General features: G+C 47.8%; 1 protein-coding gene across 7 annotated transcripts in view; it reads left to right on the forward strand.

The window, feature by feature from the left end:
* The window catches only part of SGSM2 (small G protein signaling modulator 2), a 36,759-nt gene that overhangs the window by 6,347 nt on the left and 15,415 nt on the right, over positions 1-14,997 (forward strand). For all 7 annotated transcript variants that reach the window (XR_009275543.1, XR_009275542.1, XM_058817665.1 and 4 more), the window contains exons 2-8: positions 88-163; positions 9,487-9,649; positions 11,361-11,522; positions 13,019-13,086; positions 13,562-13,707; positions 14,047-14,181; positions 14,615-14,739. Coding sequence is in view for 5 of the 7 variants with exons in the window: in XM_058817665.1 (XP_058673648.1) it covers positions 88-163; positions 9,487-9,649; positions 11,361-11,522; positions 13,019-13,086; positions 13,562-13,707; positions 14,047-14,181; positions 14,615-14,739 (875 nt within the window). In the remaining 2 variants the exon portion in view is untranslated. The remainder of the gene's footprint in view (positions 1-87; positions 164-9,486; positions 9,650-11,360; positions 11,523-13,018; positions 13,087-13,561; positions 13,708-14,046; positions 14,182-14,614; positions 14,740-14,997) is intronic.

Consider the following 14,997-nt stretch of genomic DNA (forward strand, 5'->3'; position numbering starts at 1 on the left):
GGGGCAAGCAGTGGTTGAAACTGAAACTCCCAAGTGCCGTGCTGATTTTGTTGGGATCGTGCAATCATTTCTCTCTATTCATTTTAGGTAAAGCAGATCATGGAAGAAGCTGTCACCCGGAAATTTGTACACGAAGACAGCAGTCACATCATCGCCTTATGTGGTAAATGTCACACAAAGAGCTAATGCTACCTAACCTTGCTTTTCCTCTAGACATTTATTTTCTCTGCTGTCAGAGGTAAATGGAGGGATTTAGATACTAGAAATCATGGTGTTCAGGCCCATTTCACCTCTGTATTTGCTATGTGTGTTTACATTACAAGTTGTAATGTAACTTACTAAAATGTCATTATCCAAGTACCCAGCCAAGATGACAGGTGGGTTTGCTGGAGGCTGGCTCTGTGTTCCAGGGAGCTCCCAGTGTGGTCTGCCTGCTCTCTGTTCCTGAAATTCTGTCAAATTCTGTCCTGAAAAGCTGTGCTGCATTGTTGGTGTTACAGGTGATAGGGTGGCAGCTGTTTCTGTTAGACTCTGCTTGGCCAAAATTAGGAATACTTTAAAGTCTTCATACTTCTCTCGTCCTCCTACTGTGATTCCAGTTGGTTTTGTGTTCTAAATTCTTCATGGTCTGAAGGACTAATGACTCTGCACTGAGCTGCCTCATTATTGCCCAGCAATCCTACCTGTCCTGAAGCAGGACTCCAGCCTGCTGCTGCTTTGATCAGAGCCAAACCAGAAGAAGGTGAAGCTGAATGTTCTGTTTTTACTTTGGCTGATTGAATGGAGAAATCCCTTCCAGCAGATTTGGCTAACAGCTCCTGGCTGGTTTTCTCCTGTGTGTACAGTTCTCTTCTCTCCCCCATTCCAGTTTCGTGTGACTCTTCAAGAGGTTTTTCCCTTCTATTTAAAATTAGATTGGTTCAGTACATGAGTCATTTTTGGTGAATCTTCGTTATAAATATAGAATTCTTGTGAATCATTTTACTCTCCTGCTAGGCTGAGTTTAGCAAGAGCCTCTTAAATACCTGATGGCTGATTTCAGGGTCTCTCTGCATCAGTAGCTGCCCTAGGTCCTAGATGGCTGAAGGTGCAAGGTGCCAGTTCAATGTCATGTGCCCCTTGTCCTGGGAGATGCTCCAGCTCTGTGCCACCCTTGCTGGCCTGGAGGAATGGTGCCTCTGAGCAGGTCAGCTGTGCTCATCCATCCAGCAGGAGGGATTGCAACCACGAGGACTCTGCTCCAGTCTGTGCTCCCTGCCTGGGTGCTCTGGGAGGAGGAGAGCACTGCCGATGTTTCCATCCTTGTGGAGAAGCAGTGAGTGCAGGAGATTCTGTATTTGTTCCCAACCTGGTGCATAACCAACCTAGGTTACATCCCAGGGCTCTGCCACCCCTCTGTTTCCAGGAGATCTGGCTGTGGTTCAGAGCCACAGCAGCCCCATTGGCCTGTGGCTGATATGTCCACTGTGGGACAGACTTCTGAATTCCTTTGGGCTAGGTTTGCTGTGGAGCCAGCCCCAGGGCACAGTGCAGCGCTGAGGGTGTTTGGAGCAGCTTCTGCTGGGAGCTGGCTGTGCCAAGGAGCAGCTTCTGCTGGGAGCTGGCTGTGGCCGATTGCAGCCGGGCTCTGGGAGACGTTTCCTTGGGAACAGCAGCTGCACTGACGTGGGGCTGGTGGAGCCAGCCCTGCACCAGGGCCAGGGCAGCTGCTCCTGCCCGGCCTGCCCTGAGCTCCTCTCTCTGCCCCCAGCTCCTCTCCTCTGCCCAGCCTGCCCTGAGCATCTCTCTCTGTGCCCCCAGCTCCTCTCCTCTGCCCAGCCTGCCCTGAGCATCTCTCTCTGTGCCCCCAGCTCCTCTCCTCTGCCCAGCCTGCCCTGAGCATCTCTCTCTGTGCCCCCAGCTCCTCTCCTCTGCCCAGCCTGCCCTGAGCATCTCTCTCTGTGCCCCCAGCTCCTCTGCCCAGCCTGCCCTGAGCTCCTCTCTCTGCCCCCAGCTCCTCTGCCCAGCCTGCCCTGAGCTCCTCTCTCTGCCCCCAGCTCCTCTGCCCAGCCTGCCCTGAGCATCTCTCTCTGTGCCCCCAGCTCCTCTGCCCAGCCTGCCCTGAGCTCCTCTCTCTGCCCAGCCTGCCCTGAGCATCTCTCTCTGCCCCCAGCTCCTCTGCCCAGCCTGCCCTGAGCTCCTCTCTCTGCCCCCAGCTCCTCTGCCCAGCCTGCCCTGAGCTCCTCTCTCTGCCCCCAGCTCCTCTGCCCAGCCTGCCCTGAGCTCCTCTCTCTGCCCCCAGCTCCTCTGCCCAGCCTGCCCTGAGCTCCTCTCTCTGCCCCCAGCTCCTCTGCCCAGCCTGCCCTGAGCTCCTCTCTCTGCCCCCAGCTCCTCTGCCCAGCCTGCCCTGAGCATCTCTCTCTGTGCCCCCAGCTCCTCTGCCCAGCCTGCCCTGAGCTCCTCTCTCTGCCCAGCCTGCCCTGAGCATCTCTCTCTGCCCCCAGCTCCTCTGCCCAGCCTGCCCTGAGCATCTCTCTCTCTGCCCCCAGCTGCTCCTGCCCTGCAGCTGCACCAGCCCTTGCCCCCTTCTGCGGTTCTGAGGGGAAGGGGAAGGCAAAGCAAGCATCTCTGTTTCTGCACTCACCTCAAGTGTATTTACAGGGTTTCCAGTGCAGCACATTATGCCTACAGTGTTTGTCCAAAAGCTGCCTGCAGTTTGCTGAGCCTTTTCTGTGTGGCTGACCACCTTTAGTCTGACAGTAACACGCTGCTTGAAGCAATTAAAAAACTTGTTTAAGTCAGCTTCATACTGCAAACAGGGTTTATTCATGAATGCCTCAGACATGTTTACCCAGATGATCTCTACATTTCCAATATCTACTTTGAAATGAGTCTTAGTAGTTTGCTCTCTTAGAATAGTACTTTGAGTATATTAAATTAAATAATCCTGAATTCCCCATGCTATAAACTAATCACCATAGAATTCAGGTGGGTTATGGAGAGTTAGTGTGTGTCACAATCAAAATATATGTTATTTAAATAAATCCAGCATGCCACCTTGGCAGAGGGAATATACTTACTATGGTTTTGGGAAAGCTTAGTAGTAAATGTGAGTAAAAATAGTAACTTGGGCACTATTAAACGTGCAGAATTTGGCTTTTCAATGAGATTTCAGTTCAAATTAAGGAAGAGATGAACTGCATGGAAAGCTTTTTTTGGCCTGAATAATAAACCTGCTACCAGTAATTAAACCCATTAATTAAAATGTGCAGAATCCCTTTGTGGCTGAACTGAAAAGGCCAGTTCTGATTTGAGCTGCAGAATGGTATTTAATGTTGTGCTTGGGGCTTCTTGTAAGCCTTGCTTGAGGATGGCATTGCATGTGTCCCTTGGGATGTGAGGAAGAGGAGGGAGCTGGGGGATTCCACTGCTGTTCCTGGGGGATGCACCTGAGCTGTGCAGCTGTGGGTGGGTTTGTGGCAGGTCCTTTCCTGTTCCTGAATCTGAACTCAAATCCTCTAAGACATTGAGGCTCTTCTATGAATGAAAACAAAAAAATCCCCACCTTCTTTTTGTTTTCTTGATGCTTTGTAGCTTTTTTGGTATACTTTGGGTACTTGGCATGTGCTGTTTCTTCCCATCTTCAGTTACTAATTGGTTACAGTCCTTCACTTCAAAGACAATCGGAGGTACTTGGTTTTCCTTTCCTTCCATGTCATTGAATAATCTTTGCCCTCCAAATATGTTCTAAAACTGTATCTAGACCAGACCAGAAATGCTTTTTTCCTTTTGAACCCAAGGAGAAAATTTGCCGTTTCTGGGTATTATTTTACTGCTCTGTCCTGATAGATTTGTTGAGGATCTTTGCTGCAGAGCCTGCAATTCCAGGTGCAGAGAAGAGGAGCAGAGAGCCTCTGCAAGAGGAGCTGAGGAAGCTGGGCTGGCTCAGCCCTAGGGGATGAGCCAGTCCCGTTGATTTAGCTGCATTAACCTCAGTTTTTTCTTTTTCCATCCCCATTATGCTTATTGCTTTTCTTCTCTTATTAACTGATGAAAATGACTGGTTTTTTTTCTAGGTAATGGTGTGTTTAAATAACGCAGATCTTAAAAAAAAGAAGAACAAAACCACATCACGATCTGTCCAGTCATGCACTGGGAAAGGTGACAGGGCTTGACTGCAGAGCTGGATCTGGATATTAACTGAAGGTGTTTGTATGGGGTCTGTGACTGCGTTTAGTCATATGTGCAGCCCTTCAAACAAAAGAAGGATGTGGTGCCTGCCTGGGGGAGCTTGGGAGGTAATGAATTCCCATTAGTAAGCAGTCCTTGGTGCTTTCTCTGTGTGAATAATACATCAGAGAGGTGGCCTGAGGCCTTTGAGCAGACATCTGCCACCTAGAGAGAAGGGACACTTGCCTGAGCACAGCCAAGTGCTGGCTTGCCCTGCTGCCAGTCCAGTCTTGTCTGAAAGCTGAGCAGCCTGTGAGCCTTTGGTGGTTCTGGACATGGTGGCTGAGGAGGTCCATGCACAAACAGATCCCTGCAGTAGCCATGCAGTGCTGTGAGTGCCCTTGGCCAGCTCTGCAGGGTCCGTCCTTCTGTGTGGTGACCTCAGGTGTAGAAGCAGGATGTGCCAGGTGGTAGGGGAGTGCTATGGTAGGGGAGTGCTATGGGGCTACCTTCTCTCACACAGTCTCTCCTGGGTGCTCCTGTAAGTTGTACAGCAGCTCTTTCAGCTTCCTGCGTTTCCTTCACTCAGAGACTCAAACACAGCCTTGACTTGTGCCAGGCTGTGCCAGGCTGTGGCCTGACTCCATGGCTGCTTTTGTGAAGCACTCCTGAGCTGGCATGTGTGTCTTATGCTGGTGCTTCTGCTCTCCTGCAGTGTCTGTGTACATCAGGACTGCGTGAGCATTTATTGTTCTCAGAAACAGAGCAAGGAGAGCTGTCACCCACAAGTGCTCCTGAGATGTCTGTGCTTCAGGCTGTAATTCACACTCCAGATCTGATGTGTGGGCCCCGAATCCATCCTTGCAGCTTCCTTCCACAGAGCCCTGGGGCATCTACACTTGGATAATCATCCCTGTAAGATGCTTCCTTCTTCAAAAATAAGTAGTTATTGTTATTTGAAATAGGTCTGTGTCACTGAGTATCTGTTCACAGCAGAAGGACTGGTGTGTTCTGAGAATCAGAGTGGCTCTTGGGTCCTCTTCACAGTTCAGAGCAATCCAGTGTATGACAGGATTGTCGTTAATGAATGTGCAAAACACTAAGATTGGACTTTGTGTGGAACAGTTCAGCAGTTACTTCCAGCAGATGAGCACTCCATTCACTCTGCAGGGGGAGGCAGTAGCAGAGCCCTTGTGTGGCTGCATTTTCTGGAGTAGTTGAGATCTGGTAAGGTGTGAAATTGTAGGGCCTTGCACGTCTGTAGGAGCACAAAGAACTTCAGCTGAGGTCATGGGTCAGTCCCCATCCACGCTGGCAGTGGAAAACCAGGAGTCCTTGGAACATGAATGTGGCTGGTGACACCTGGAGAGCAGGTACCCAGGGTCATCTGGGATGGTTGAGTCTGAGCTGCAGGAGTGCCCAGCAGGGCTGCTTTACAGGCCCACTGCTAATCACCCAGGGTTAATTCCTTCCTCAGGATGACTTGTTATCCCATTTTGCAAAGTTAATTGTCTTTGAAAGATAACACAATTTTGTTCCCATCATTTTCAGCTGGAGTGACAGCATTCCAATTCTTCTGAAAACCAACCCCATTAGGAAGAGATACCTTATGCTTTGGGATTTTTAGCTGATTGCCTTGAGGCTTCTAAATAGCACCATATTCAGATTTGACAGAAAACAAAGAATTCAGTTTTCTTTCTTTTTTCCTTAGTTCACAGAAATGCAACTTCTGTAGAAACAGATGTAAATAACCACTGCCCAACCTGACAGTTTATCATCTTAATTCTTTTGGCTTTCTACCCTTGACATTGATATTTTAAAAAAATGAAGATTATCTGCTGTGGAAATGCAGATCACTCACAAACAAAACACAAGTCTCCCTGTATTACTGCTCCTATTTGGGAAACAAACATTTTCAATGATGAATAATGCTTAAAAAATAGTTTACAGAGATTCTACCTCACTTGATAAACACATTAGCCCAGAGAGTGTACCAGAGATGATCATAATTGGGGGGAAGCAAATATTTTTTCATGCACATTTAGAAGGTTTTTGATTGTGCTCCAAAGATGATGCTTGAATTAATGAGTGGTGTGCTGTGGTGGGGAGGAAAAAAAACAGAGTGAATATTAGCTCTGATGTGAAATGAAACTGTTTTTTGAACTGGATGTGTTTTTAGCTTGAGAAGTGAAATAAAATCTCTTGTGCTTTTTAGAGAACTCTGCTAAACATTTTGCTTTGATCCTGGGTCATCAAATTGGATAATTTTCAATATTTAGAGAAACTTCAGTACTTTTGATTTGCCCTTAACGTGTTTAATGAAAACACTTCTGTTTTCTGGAGGTTGCTGAGATCCTTGAAGCTTAATGATCACGGTTTTAAAGAGGAGCAGTCACCAAATTTCAGCCCCAAAGTTTCCCAGCCACTTTAGAACTGGGAATTGTCCATTTAGATACTTTTTAAATTATTATTTTCTAGGGAGTTACTGAACATGGGATGTTCTGTGGCACAGCCCACAGAAGCAGGTTGAGTGCAGGGGCACAGGAGCAGGTTTGGGTGTTCCTCTGCAGCCCTTTGCACTCAGGGACCAGCATCTCCCAATGACACAGCAGGCTGAACTGGCTTCAAACTGGGCAGATCTGTGACTAGGATAAAGCAATAGCAGCTGGAGATCATGAGCATCTGATGGCTTCTTTATCATCCTACTCTTTTCACTTGTTTTTAATTTCTTCAGCCTCATGAATTCAATTCCCCGTGCACAGTTTCCATGAAAACAAGGTATTTAGCTGCAGTATTTCTTCCTGTCTAAGGAAAATCTCATCTGCTAAGTACACCCCATAAATAATCCTTCCACAGGCTTTCTTTTCTCTGCTCACCACCCTTCCAGCCCCAGAACTTTCATTTCACAGTCCATTAAGTCATATCAGAATTTTCATAGAGCCAAAAAAGGACAAAACCAAACCTGTTCACCTGACCCTGGAAGAAGTAGCTGTGGTGAAGTCATAAAAAGGTGACATTTCCTGAAGCCTGGTGGGCACTGTGATTATTTGAACTGTAAATCAATAATATATCTGCACTTAATTAAATTCAGCAGTGAATACTGCAGAGAATGTTCCTCAAAACTGTCTGGAGTTAATGAATTTCTAGATGGCTGCTGTCAGCTGAACCATACAAGAGAATTACCTGAGCTGTGCTGATTTATTCCCAGTGCAGAGCTGCTTTTCCACTGTGTGTGTGATGAGTTGCTGCCTTTTTGTCTGGTGGGTTTTTGTATGTGTTTGTTGTAGGTACAGTGACAGTAGGCAGGCTGGGTATCACCCTGGGCTGTGCAGTAGTTACTTACCTGTGTGCACACATGTCTGTAGGCAAAGGCATGTGTACATTCACACAGACTACCTGTGTGCACACAAAACCACCCAGTGATGCCCTTCTGATGTCAGCAGTTTCTCCAGGAACAGCTGAATTATCTATTTTTAGGTCTTCTTAGAGTGTCAGATTCCAAAAAGGGAGAAATGGTTCATTTTCCCAGAAATGAATAAATAACCCCATTTCCCTGTCCCAAAGGTTCTTGTACTACCACCCCTGAAATAGTTTGTGTTGTCTCTTTAGGCAGCAGTGTGAGCTGTGCAGTTTGTGACTCCTGGGGATCACCTGGTTTGGGTTTATCAAAAAGCACCACGGCCAAGGTCCCCTCGTGTCTTTGGGAAGGTTCTGCAGCGTGAGGGGCTCCTGTGCCAGTTTGTTCAGGATGTGTGAGGTTTCCTCTGTGACTCAGCCTGGCCGTGGGCGATGCTGGCAAGGTGCAGTGAGATCAGTGCCTGCCTTGGACACGCAGCCAAAGGGAAGCCCTGGGGGCTCTGCCAGGAGCTGCTCCCTCCCTGCAGTGCTGTGCCATTCTGCTGCTGGCTGGGAGGGATCCCTGCTGCTCTTGTGCTGCCCTGTGCCTCCAGGGTGGCACCCACACGGTCCCCTGGGCTGCAATGGGACGGCACCTGTGGCTCAAGGTGTACTGCCCTGCTTGCCTGTTTTCTAGTCTAACTGGGTAAAAGCTGCAGTGCATTTGCAAGCACATTCAGATCAAGTCAGATGTGAATGTATTCCAGCTGTTCTGGAGTAATTCTTGTAGAAAGGAGCCTGGAGAGAAGAGTGCTGTTAGTCTCTCTCTGGGGTTGAAGTGTAGGAGAATGAAGTGACCTGAGGGTCACACAGGCTGGGCTGTAACCTGCCCCTCAATCCAAGGGCTCCTTACACATAGAACTGGACACGTGTTAATCTCTTGTCCCGTGGAAAATACATTTTGAGGCAATCCAGCGGAAATTTCAATGTCTTGCCCCTTGCAGATGACCCCTATGTGTGCATTATAGGCAGCTGGGGACTGATCTTACCCAAGTTCTTGTGATGAGAAATGTCACAATGGAATAGTTAAATATTGGGACTCTAGGGACAGTCACTGGGGAAATTGCCCTCAGTGGCAGCTGCAGCATTTATTAATAATTAAAGCTGTGCCTGCTGTGCTTTTCACTAAATTTGTTTCATTAATATTTTATTGTTTTAAAGAAATAAAAAAAAAGCAGTGAAGGTGGGAAGAGAGTCTGTTTCCTAAGCAACAGCAATGCACTTCTTTGCAGTTATTTTTAAAGGCAGGTTGCTTCATCTAAGATTTGGAATCAAATTGCTGCATTGCTCCAGGCATCTGGAAAGCTGCTTTTCTTTTTTCTTTCATTCTAATTGAAAGACAGAGCACAACAGTTGCTGGGTTAAGAGCTGTTGTGATGGTTGCTAGACAGGAGCTGGACCGTGCTGTGCAGAACTTGGCCGTGTTGTCATCGCTGCTGTCCCCCGCAACGCCGCGGGCGTTCCTGCACGGATGCTCCTTCCTCTGCCAGGGAATGAACCAGCCTGGTTCCACTCAGAGATGGCATCAGTGCCATGGGCATTCCTGCACGGATGCTCCTTCCCCTGGCAGGGAATGAACCAGCCTGGTTCCACTCAGAGATGGCATCAGTGCCATGGGCATTCCTGCACGGATGCTCCTTCCCCTGGCAGGGAATGAACCAGCCTGGCTCCACTCAGAGATGGCATCAGCACTGGGCTCCTGTTCCTGTCAGACCACGGGCTGATTCCAGTTTATTAAATACTGCCATTACCTGTACTTTACAAGGTGCTTGTGGTAGCAGATTATACACATGCTGACATCATCTGGGTTTCTGTCTGTCTGTCTGTCTGTCTGTCCCCCCCCCCCCGTTGACACAGCCCTGCCCAGGGGCCGTGAGCAGGCTGGCTGGCCCAGGAGAAGGCAGGAGGCAGCTGAGGATAACGCTGTGTCCCGTTCCACAGGTGTGGTGGAGGCGTGCCTGCTGCACATGCTGAAGCGCAGGGCTGCCGGCTTCCTGCGCTCCGACAAGGTGGCCGCGCTCTTCACCAAGGTGGGCAAGACCTGTGCCATAGCTGGGGACGTGTGCAGGAAGGTGCAGGAGCTGCAGCAGCAGGTGGAGAGCAGGTGAGGTTGGGCTCTGTTTATCAGCCAATGCAGGTGTGTGTGCAGGTGCTGACACAGGCTGCCCGTGAGTGCACAGGGGCTTGGCCCAGGTGATGCAGCTTTGTCCTGTCAGCACCTGTAGGTGTTGGTGTTTGATCAAGCTGGCATGAGCAAAGGGACAGACGTGGGGAACTGAGGCTTTGGGGATTCATTTTGCCTCTCAGTGCAGCAGAGGAGCACATTCAGCCCACACGCAGCAGCAGAAGTGACTAATTACTGGTGATTGCAGAGAGGGCTCACAGTCTGGGGATGGTGGACCAGCTTGGACTGTTGGTGGGAAGAAGGGAGGGGGTGGAAGGAGGAACTCAAGAACAGACATACTGGAAAAGCTGTTTTGGCATGCTCCTGCCAAACCAGGAGCAAATTTCTAGGTATCATAGCAGAAACAGTTAAATTAATGGATACAAAGAGTGATGGTATAGGAAAGCTGTTCAGTACAGACTGGACTTAAGCACAACAGAATCCTGGAGTCAAGGTTACTGAAAGTCTTAGACTTCTTGCTGGTGGTGAGTAGCAAAGTTAAAATTTTCCATGTGGTTCTGTAGATGAAATCACAGTGCATGAGTGTCTTGTCCTATAAGCTCAGGACAGGAGCATTTTTAATTCTGTTTGTAGGCACTGCTGTGCCCTGAGAGCTCTTTGCACACTGTAGGAACTTTTAGCTTCTGATCAATTTCCTGTAAAGAAGGGCTTTGTGAGAGAGCTTGTCTTTCATTACTGACAATTATTTAAATTAGCACTTATATTTCTGTGTAATTTTCTGACATTTATCTTTATTAGACTTATAATTATCAGACTTTGTTATGTAGTTTTTGACAGATATGTACCTATTTTTGATATATTTTTAGTTGGGCCTACTGATACAGACAGGGATTTTATTAAGATTAGTTTTTTAAATGTTGAGAAGAAGGATGCTTTCTACTGAAAATTCACCAGCCTCTCTCCTGGTTAAGAGCCCACACAAACACCCTTCTAACCACAAGAGAACTTTGGCTGTATCCTCTGACAGAGAGGAGCAATGAACTTAAATTCTGTGGTTTCTCTTGGACAAATTTTGTGTGTTTTACAGCTATTAACAGCCACAAAATTTAAGTGCTGTAGAAAATACACACAGAAAAGATACTATTGGGAAATACTGCAGGGGGTGGACTTGCTCTGCTGGATGTGTGAAATGAGACAGAAGGGCTGTAACAGCCTAACTGCTCCCGAGGCTGTGGCTTAAGAAAAGCCCTGTTTGGGATGCAGCTAAACACCCAAATTGTTCTGATGGGGTGCTGTCATGGCCTGCTGCAGGACTTGGGACCCTGTCAGTGCAGGGGGCAATTACAGATCTCACCCAAACAAATTGTATTGACTCTGTGTAACTGAACAGTTTCCTGAAAGGGAACCCAAGTGCTGGCAAAGCACCTGAAGATGTCAGGGTTTCCTTTCCTCATTGAGGCAAAATGGAATCTTCTTCTATTTGAAGGGGGAGGTTTTTGGAAAAGACATTGAGGGGGTTCCTGTTCCCCTCAGCCCGGGGCAGTGTGTGCAGAGCCAAGGCAGGTGCCCCTGTGCTTTGCAGCTCCTTTCTCCTGCAGCTGCGCTGTGTTACCTGATGCAGGAGGATGGCTTTCACTGGATGATGCAGCTGTGCAAATTCTGACTACTTTTATTTTATCACCTTTTGCAGGAAAAATCAGCCAAATGGGCAGGAACCCCTCAAAAGGCAGGGATCAACCACGAGCAAAACACCTGTCCTGACACCTCAGGCCATCAAGCACATCTGGGTTCGGACAGCCTTGATTGAGAAGGTGCTGGACAAGATAGTGCAGTACATTGTTGATAACTGCAGGTAAGGAAAGCAGCAGAAGCACAGGGCTTTGTTGGATTGATGCATTTAGGTGTCTGCAGCAAGGGATTTCATCAAAAGTCTTTGGCAAACCCCTGTGATGCAGGCTTCTGGTAAGATGAAACCAGTTACATAGGCATTTAGAAAAATTGTACTTTAGCTTTTCATCACTGACAGTGTTTCAGACTTACAAAAAAATATTAAGAGGCATTCAGCTTTCCAGAAATCAGCTACAAATGTAACTTCAAGTATATCAGGTGCCCATATTGTAATGGGCATGATACAGAAGACTTAATGGGGCACACTGAGGACAGTCTCCCATAAAAAGAGAAAGGAAGGGACCCTAAAGCTTGGTGTGGTCCCACAAGGGAAGTTTGCTGGCAGGATGCTCTTGTCATTCTGCACTTGCAACACATTCTTGTTCATCCAAGGCCAATGGGTCTGAACAAGGATGAGAGCTAAGGGCAAAGCAGCTTATTTTCACAGTATTTTCCAAGTTTGTGTTACTGTTTTCCTTGTCATCAGCTTTGCTTTCATGATGTATCTTGCCACTAAAAGCAAGAGAATGGAAGAAAGGTCTTTGTGCTGTTCAAGCAAACTGTTGCTCTGGGATATGTAATGCCAGCTTGGATTTTATGAGCTGTGTGCGGAAGAGACAGAGGGAGGGTTGGCCATGTCCCAGAGACACAGTTAATGAAAGCATTTTAGTCCACTGCCTCAGTGTCTGCAGATACATGGGTACAAGGGGTTTTAATTTGTTTTCCACATAATCCACAGGAGACACATCAGGGGAGTTTGTTCTCAGTTGTTCCATCACCTCACTGCCTTTCCCATCCCTTCAGATGAGTTAGGATCAGGTCCTTCATTGCAGGTGTGTGATTTTGAGAACCTGACTTGGTGAATAAAACAAACCTTTTCATAAGGCTTGTTACCATGCATTTTTGTGTCATTACTGCTCAAATGCTCCATGCTCACATCCTTCAGCTGTTCTGTCCTGGAGGAGGAGCAGGTGCTTTAGAGTTGGAGCCCCATCTAGTGAACAGACCACACAGGACAGTGGCATTCCAGAGCTGTGGGTGTTTGGATTTTTCGTCTGTGTGGTTTTGGGAGGCAGCTTTGCCTGCTGCAATGGCAAGACTTGGGGGTCACTGCAAGAGCAATGCAGTAGTTCATAGTTCTTCACAGTGTTTCAAGATGATTCCTCACAGATGGAAGACATGTTTAAGAATGTGTGGATTGTTTTGTCTCTGTGGAAAATGGGCAAAATTGCTTGCAGAGAACTATTGTTTGTTCCCATATTGCAATTCTGCCCAAAGCCCCAAATCAAATATACTGGGTAAACACACTGAGCACAAGGCAAGCTCCTGCCTCTCCGAGCTCAGCTGGAAAATAGATGAGACAGAATGAGCATATCAAGAGGCCCATTGTGTTAGACCTGTAGCTACACCCAAGCTTTGAAATGGTTCATACCAACTACTGTTCTGATCTTTTATTTGTAGTAAATACTATGAAAAGGAAGCTTTACTGGCAGATCCTGTTTGTGGCCCAATACTGGCTTCTCTGCTAGGTGAGTTCTTGCAAAGTTACTTTTTATGCTGAAGAAAGTAAATTGTTTCTTAAAGCATTTTGTGTTATAACAGTGTTACAACAGGTGAATTTTGTATCTTGTATGTAGTTAACTATTTATAACAGAGCAACAGTGACGATGTTTCCTTCCTTACAAGACCAGAAGAGATTGATCATCTGGTGGAGTTAGAAAGCAGAATGGGAATGGATTTTTACTAAATGCTGGCAGTTTGTAACTGCTAATGCTGCTGTGGCAGGGCACTGTTTCCTACAGGAATACTCTTACACAGCCCTGGATAATAGGAGTGATACATTATTATATTGTCTGCATTATGGGCTGATCCTCTGGGATCAGTGACCATTGTTATTCACTTGGCTTGAGAAGGAAATCTCACCTTTGGTGCTCAGCCAGCAGGACAGCAGTGAGTGTGTCTCTGAACAGCTCAGAGACACACTCCTTTGGTCTCTTTTCCTAGTTGGACCGTGTGCTCTGGAGTACACCAAGCTAAAGACAGCGGACCACTACTGGACCGACCCGTCGGCTGACGAGCTGGTGCAGCGGCACCGCATCCACGGCGCGCACGGCCGCCAGGACTCGCCCTCCAAGCGCCCGGCCCTGGGAGTAGGTATTAACTCTGTGCCTGTCCCTGGCTGGGCACGGGCTGGGAATAGAACAGCCCCCTGAGGGAGGGACCTGGACTTGGAACAGCCTTTCTTCTGTAACGGAGCTTTATCACAGATTAGAACTCCATTTGGGCCACAGTGCCCTCTTTATCTGTACGTAGAAAAGTCTGGGACCCAGCACTAAGTTCTGTGGCATTTGACAGTTGTGGTCTGACCAGGTAGTTCACAAGAAACTCTGAGGTGCCATGGTCAGGGCTGAGTTTCTGTGCCAAGCCCTGGCTGCACAGGAGTTGCCCTGCTGCCTGTGCCCCGGCTGACCCGCCCGCTGTGTATGCAGATCCGCAAGCGCCACTCCAGCGGCAGCACGTCGGAAGATCGCTTTGCTGCCTCGGCACGGGAGTACGTGGAGTCCCTGCACCAGAACTCCAGGACCCACCTTCTCTATGGCAAGAACAACGTCCTGGTGCAGCCGGTGAGTGTGGCAGCACTTGGGGCAGGCACCGGGGCAGGAGGGCTGGAGCTGGGCTAGAGCTCCGACCTGGCAAGGGCTCGTTGTGTTCTGTTAGCACAGAGCTGCCTTCTGCTCGCCTCTCCTGGGCTGGGGTACATTTGACACATCACAAATGCTTTCACTGCCTGGCCACTGTCAGTGAGCACTGGGCTGTAGGCAGGAGCAAACATACTGGACTGTATTTCATAAACCAGCTGACTGTGCCGTGGTTTTTCCCCTCTTGCTATAGCAATATTGTATAGCAATACTTCTGCTGCTAGGGTTTCCCTCCACACTTCCCAGATACTGCAGCTATGGAACTTGCATGGCATAGAAAGACTGGAGCATATATTTCATGCAGATATTTTGTGCACTTGAGTCACCTGGGTTGTCTGTTTGTTGCTTCTGTGAACAGAAAGATGACTTGGAGGCAATTCCTGGATATCTCTCCCTTCATCAATCAGCAGATAGTTTGACATTGAAATGGACTCCAAACCAGCTGATGAATGGAACCCTTGGAGATTCAGAACTGGAGAAAAGGTACTCATTGCATTCAGGAAAGATGGGAAGAACTGTGTAACCTGCTGGGGGACACCAGGAAAGAGGAAGGGGAGGGGAAGAGGGAAGCAGAGGTTGTACAAACCTAGTACCAGAATATCCAGTGTGGAGAAACTAGCTTTCCTTTGCCCTTTACTTGACCAATAATTTACTTTCACTGACCAAATTTAATAAGCAGTTATTAACTTAGCAGAGTTCTTTCTGTCAGGTGCTTTCTTCAGGTGCTTGCTAACTGCAAGC

This window comes from Ammospiza caudacuta, chromosome 20 (assembly GCF_027887145.1).
Source record: "Ammospiza caudacuta isolate bAmmCau1 chromosome 20, bAmmCau1.pri, whole genome shotgun sequence".
Lineage (NCBI taxonomy): Eukaryota > Metazoa > Chordata > Aves > Passeriformes > Passerellidae > Ammospiza > Ammospiza caudacuta.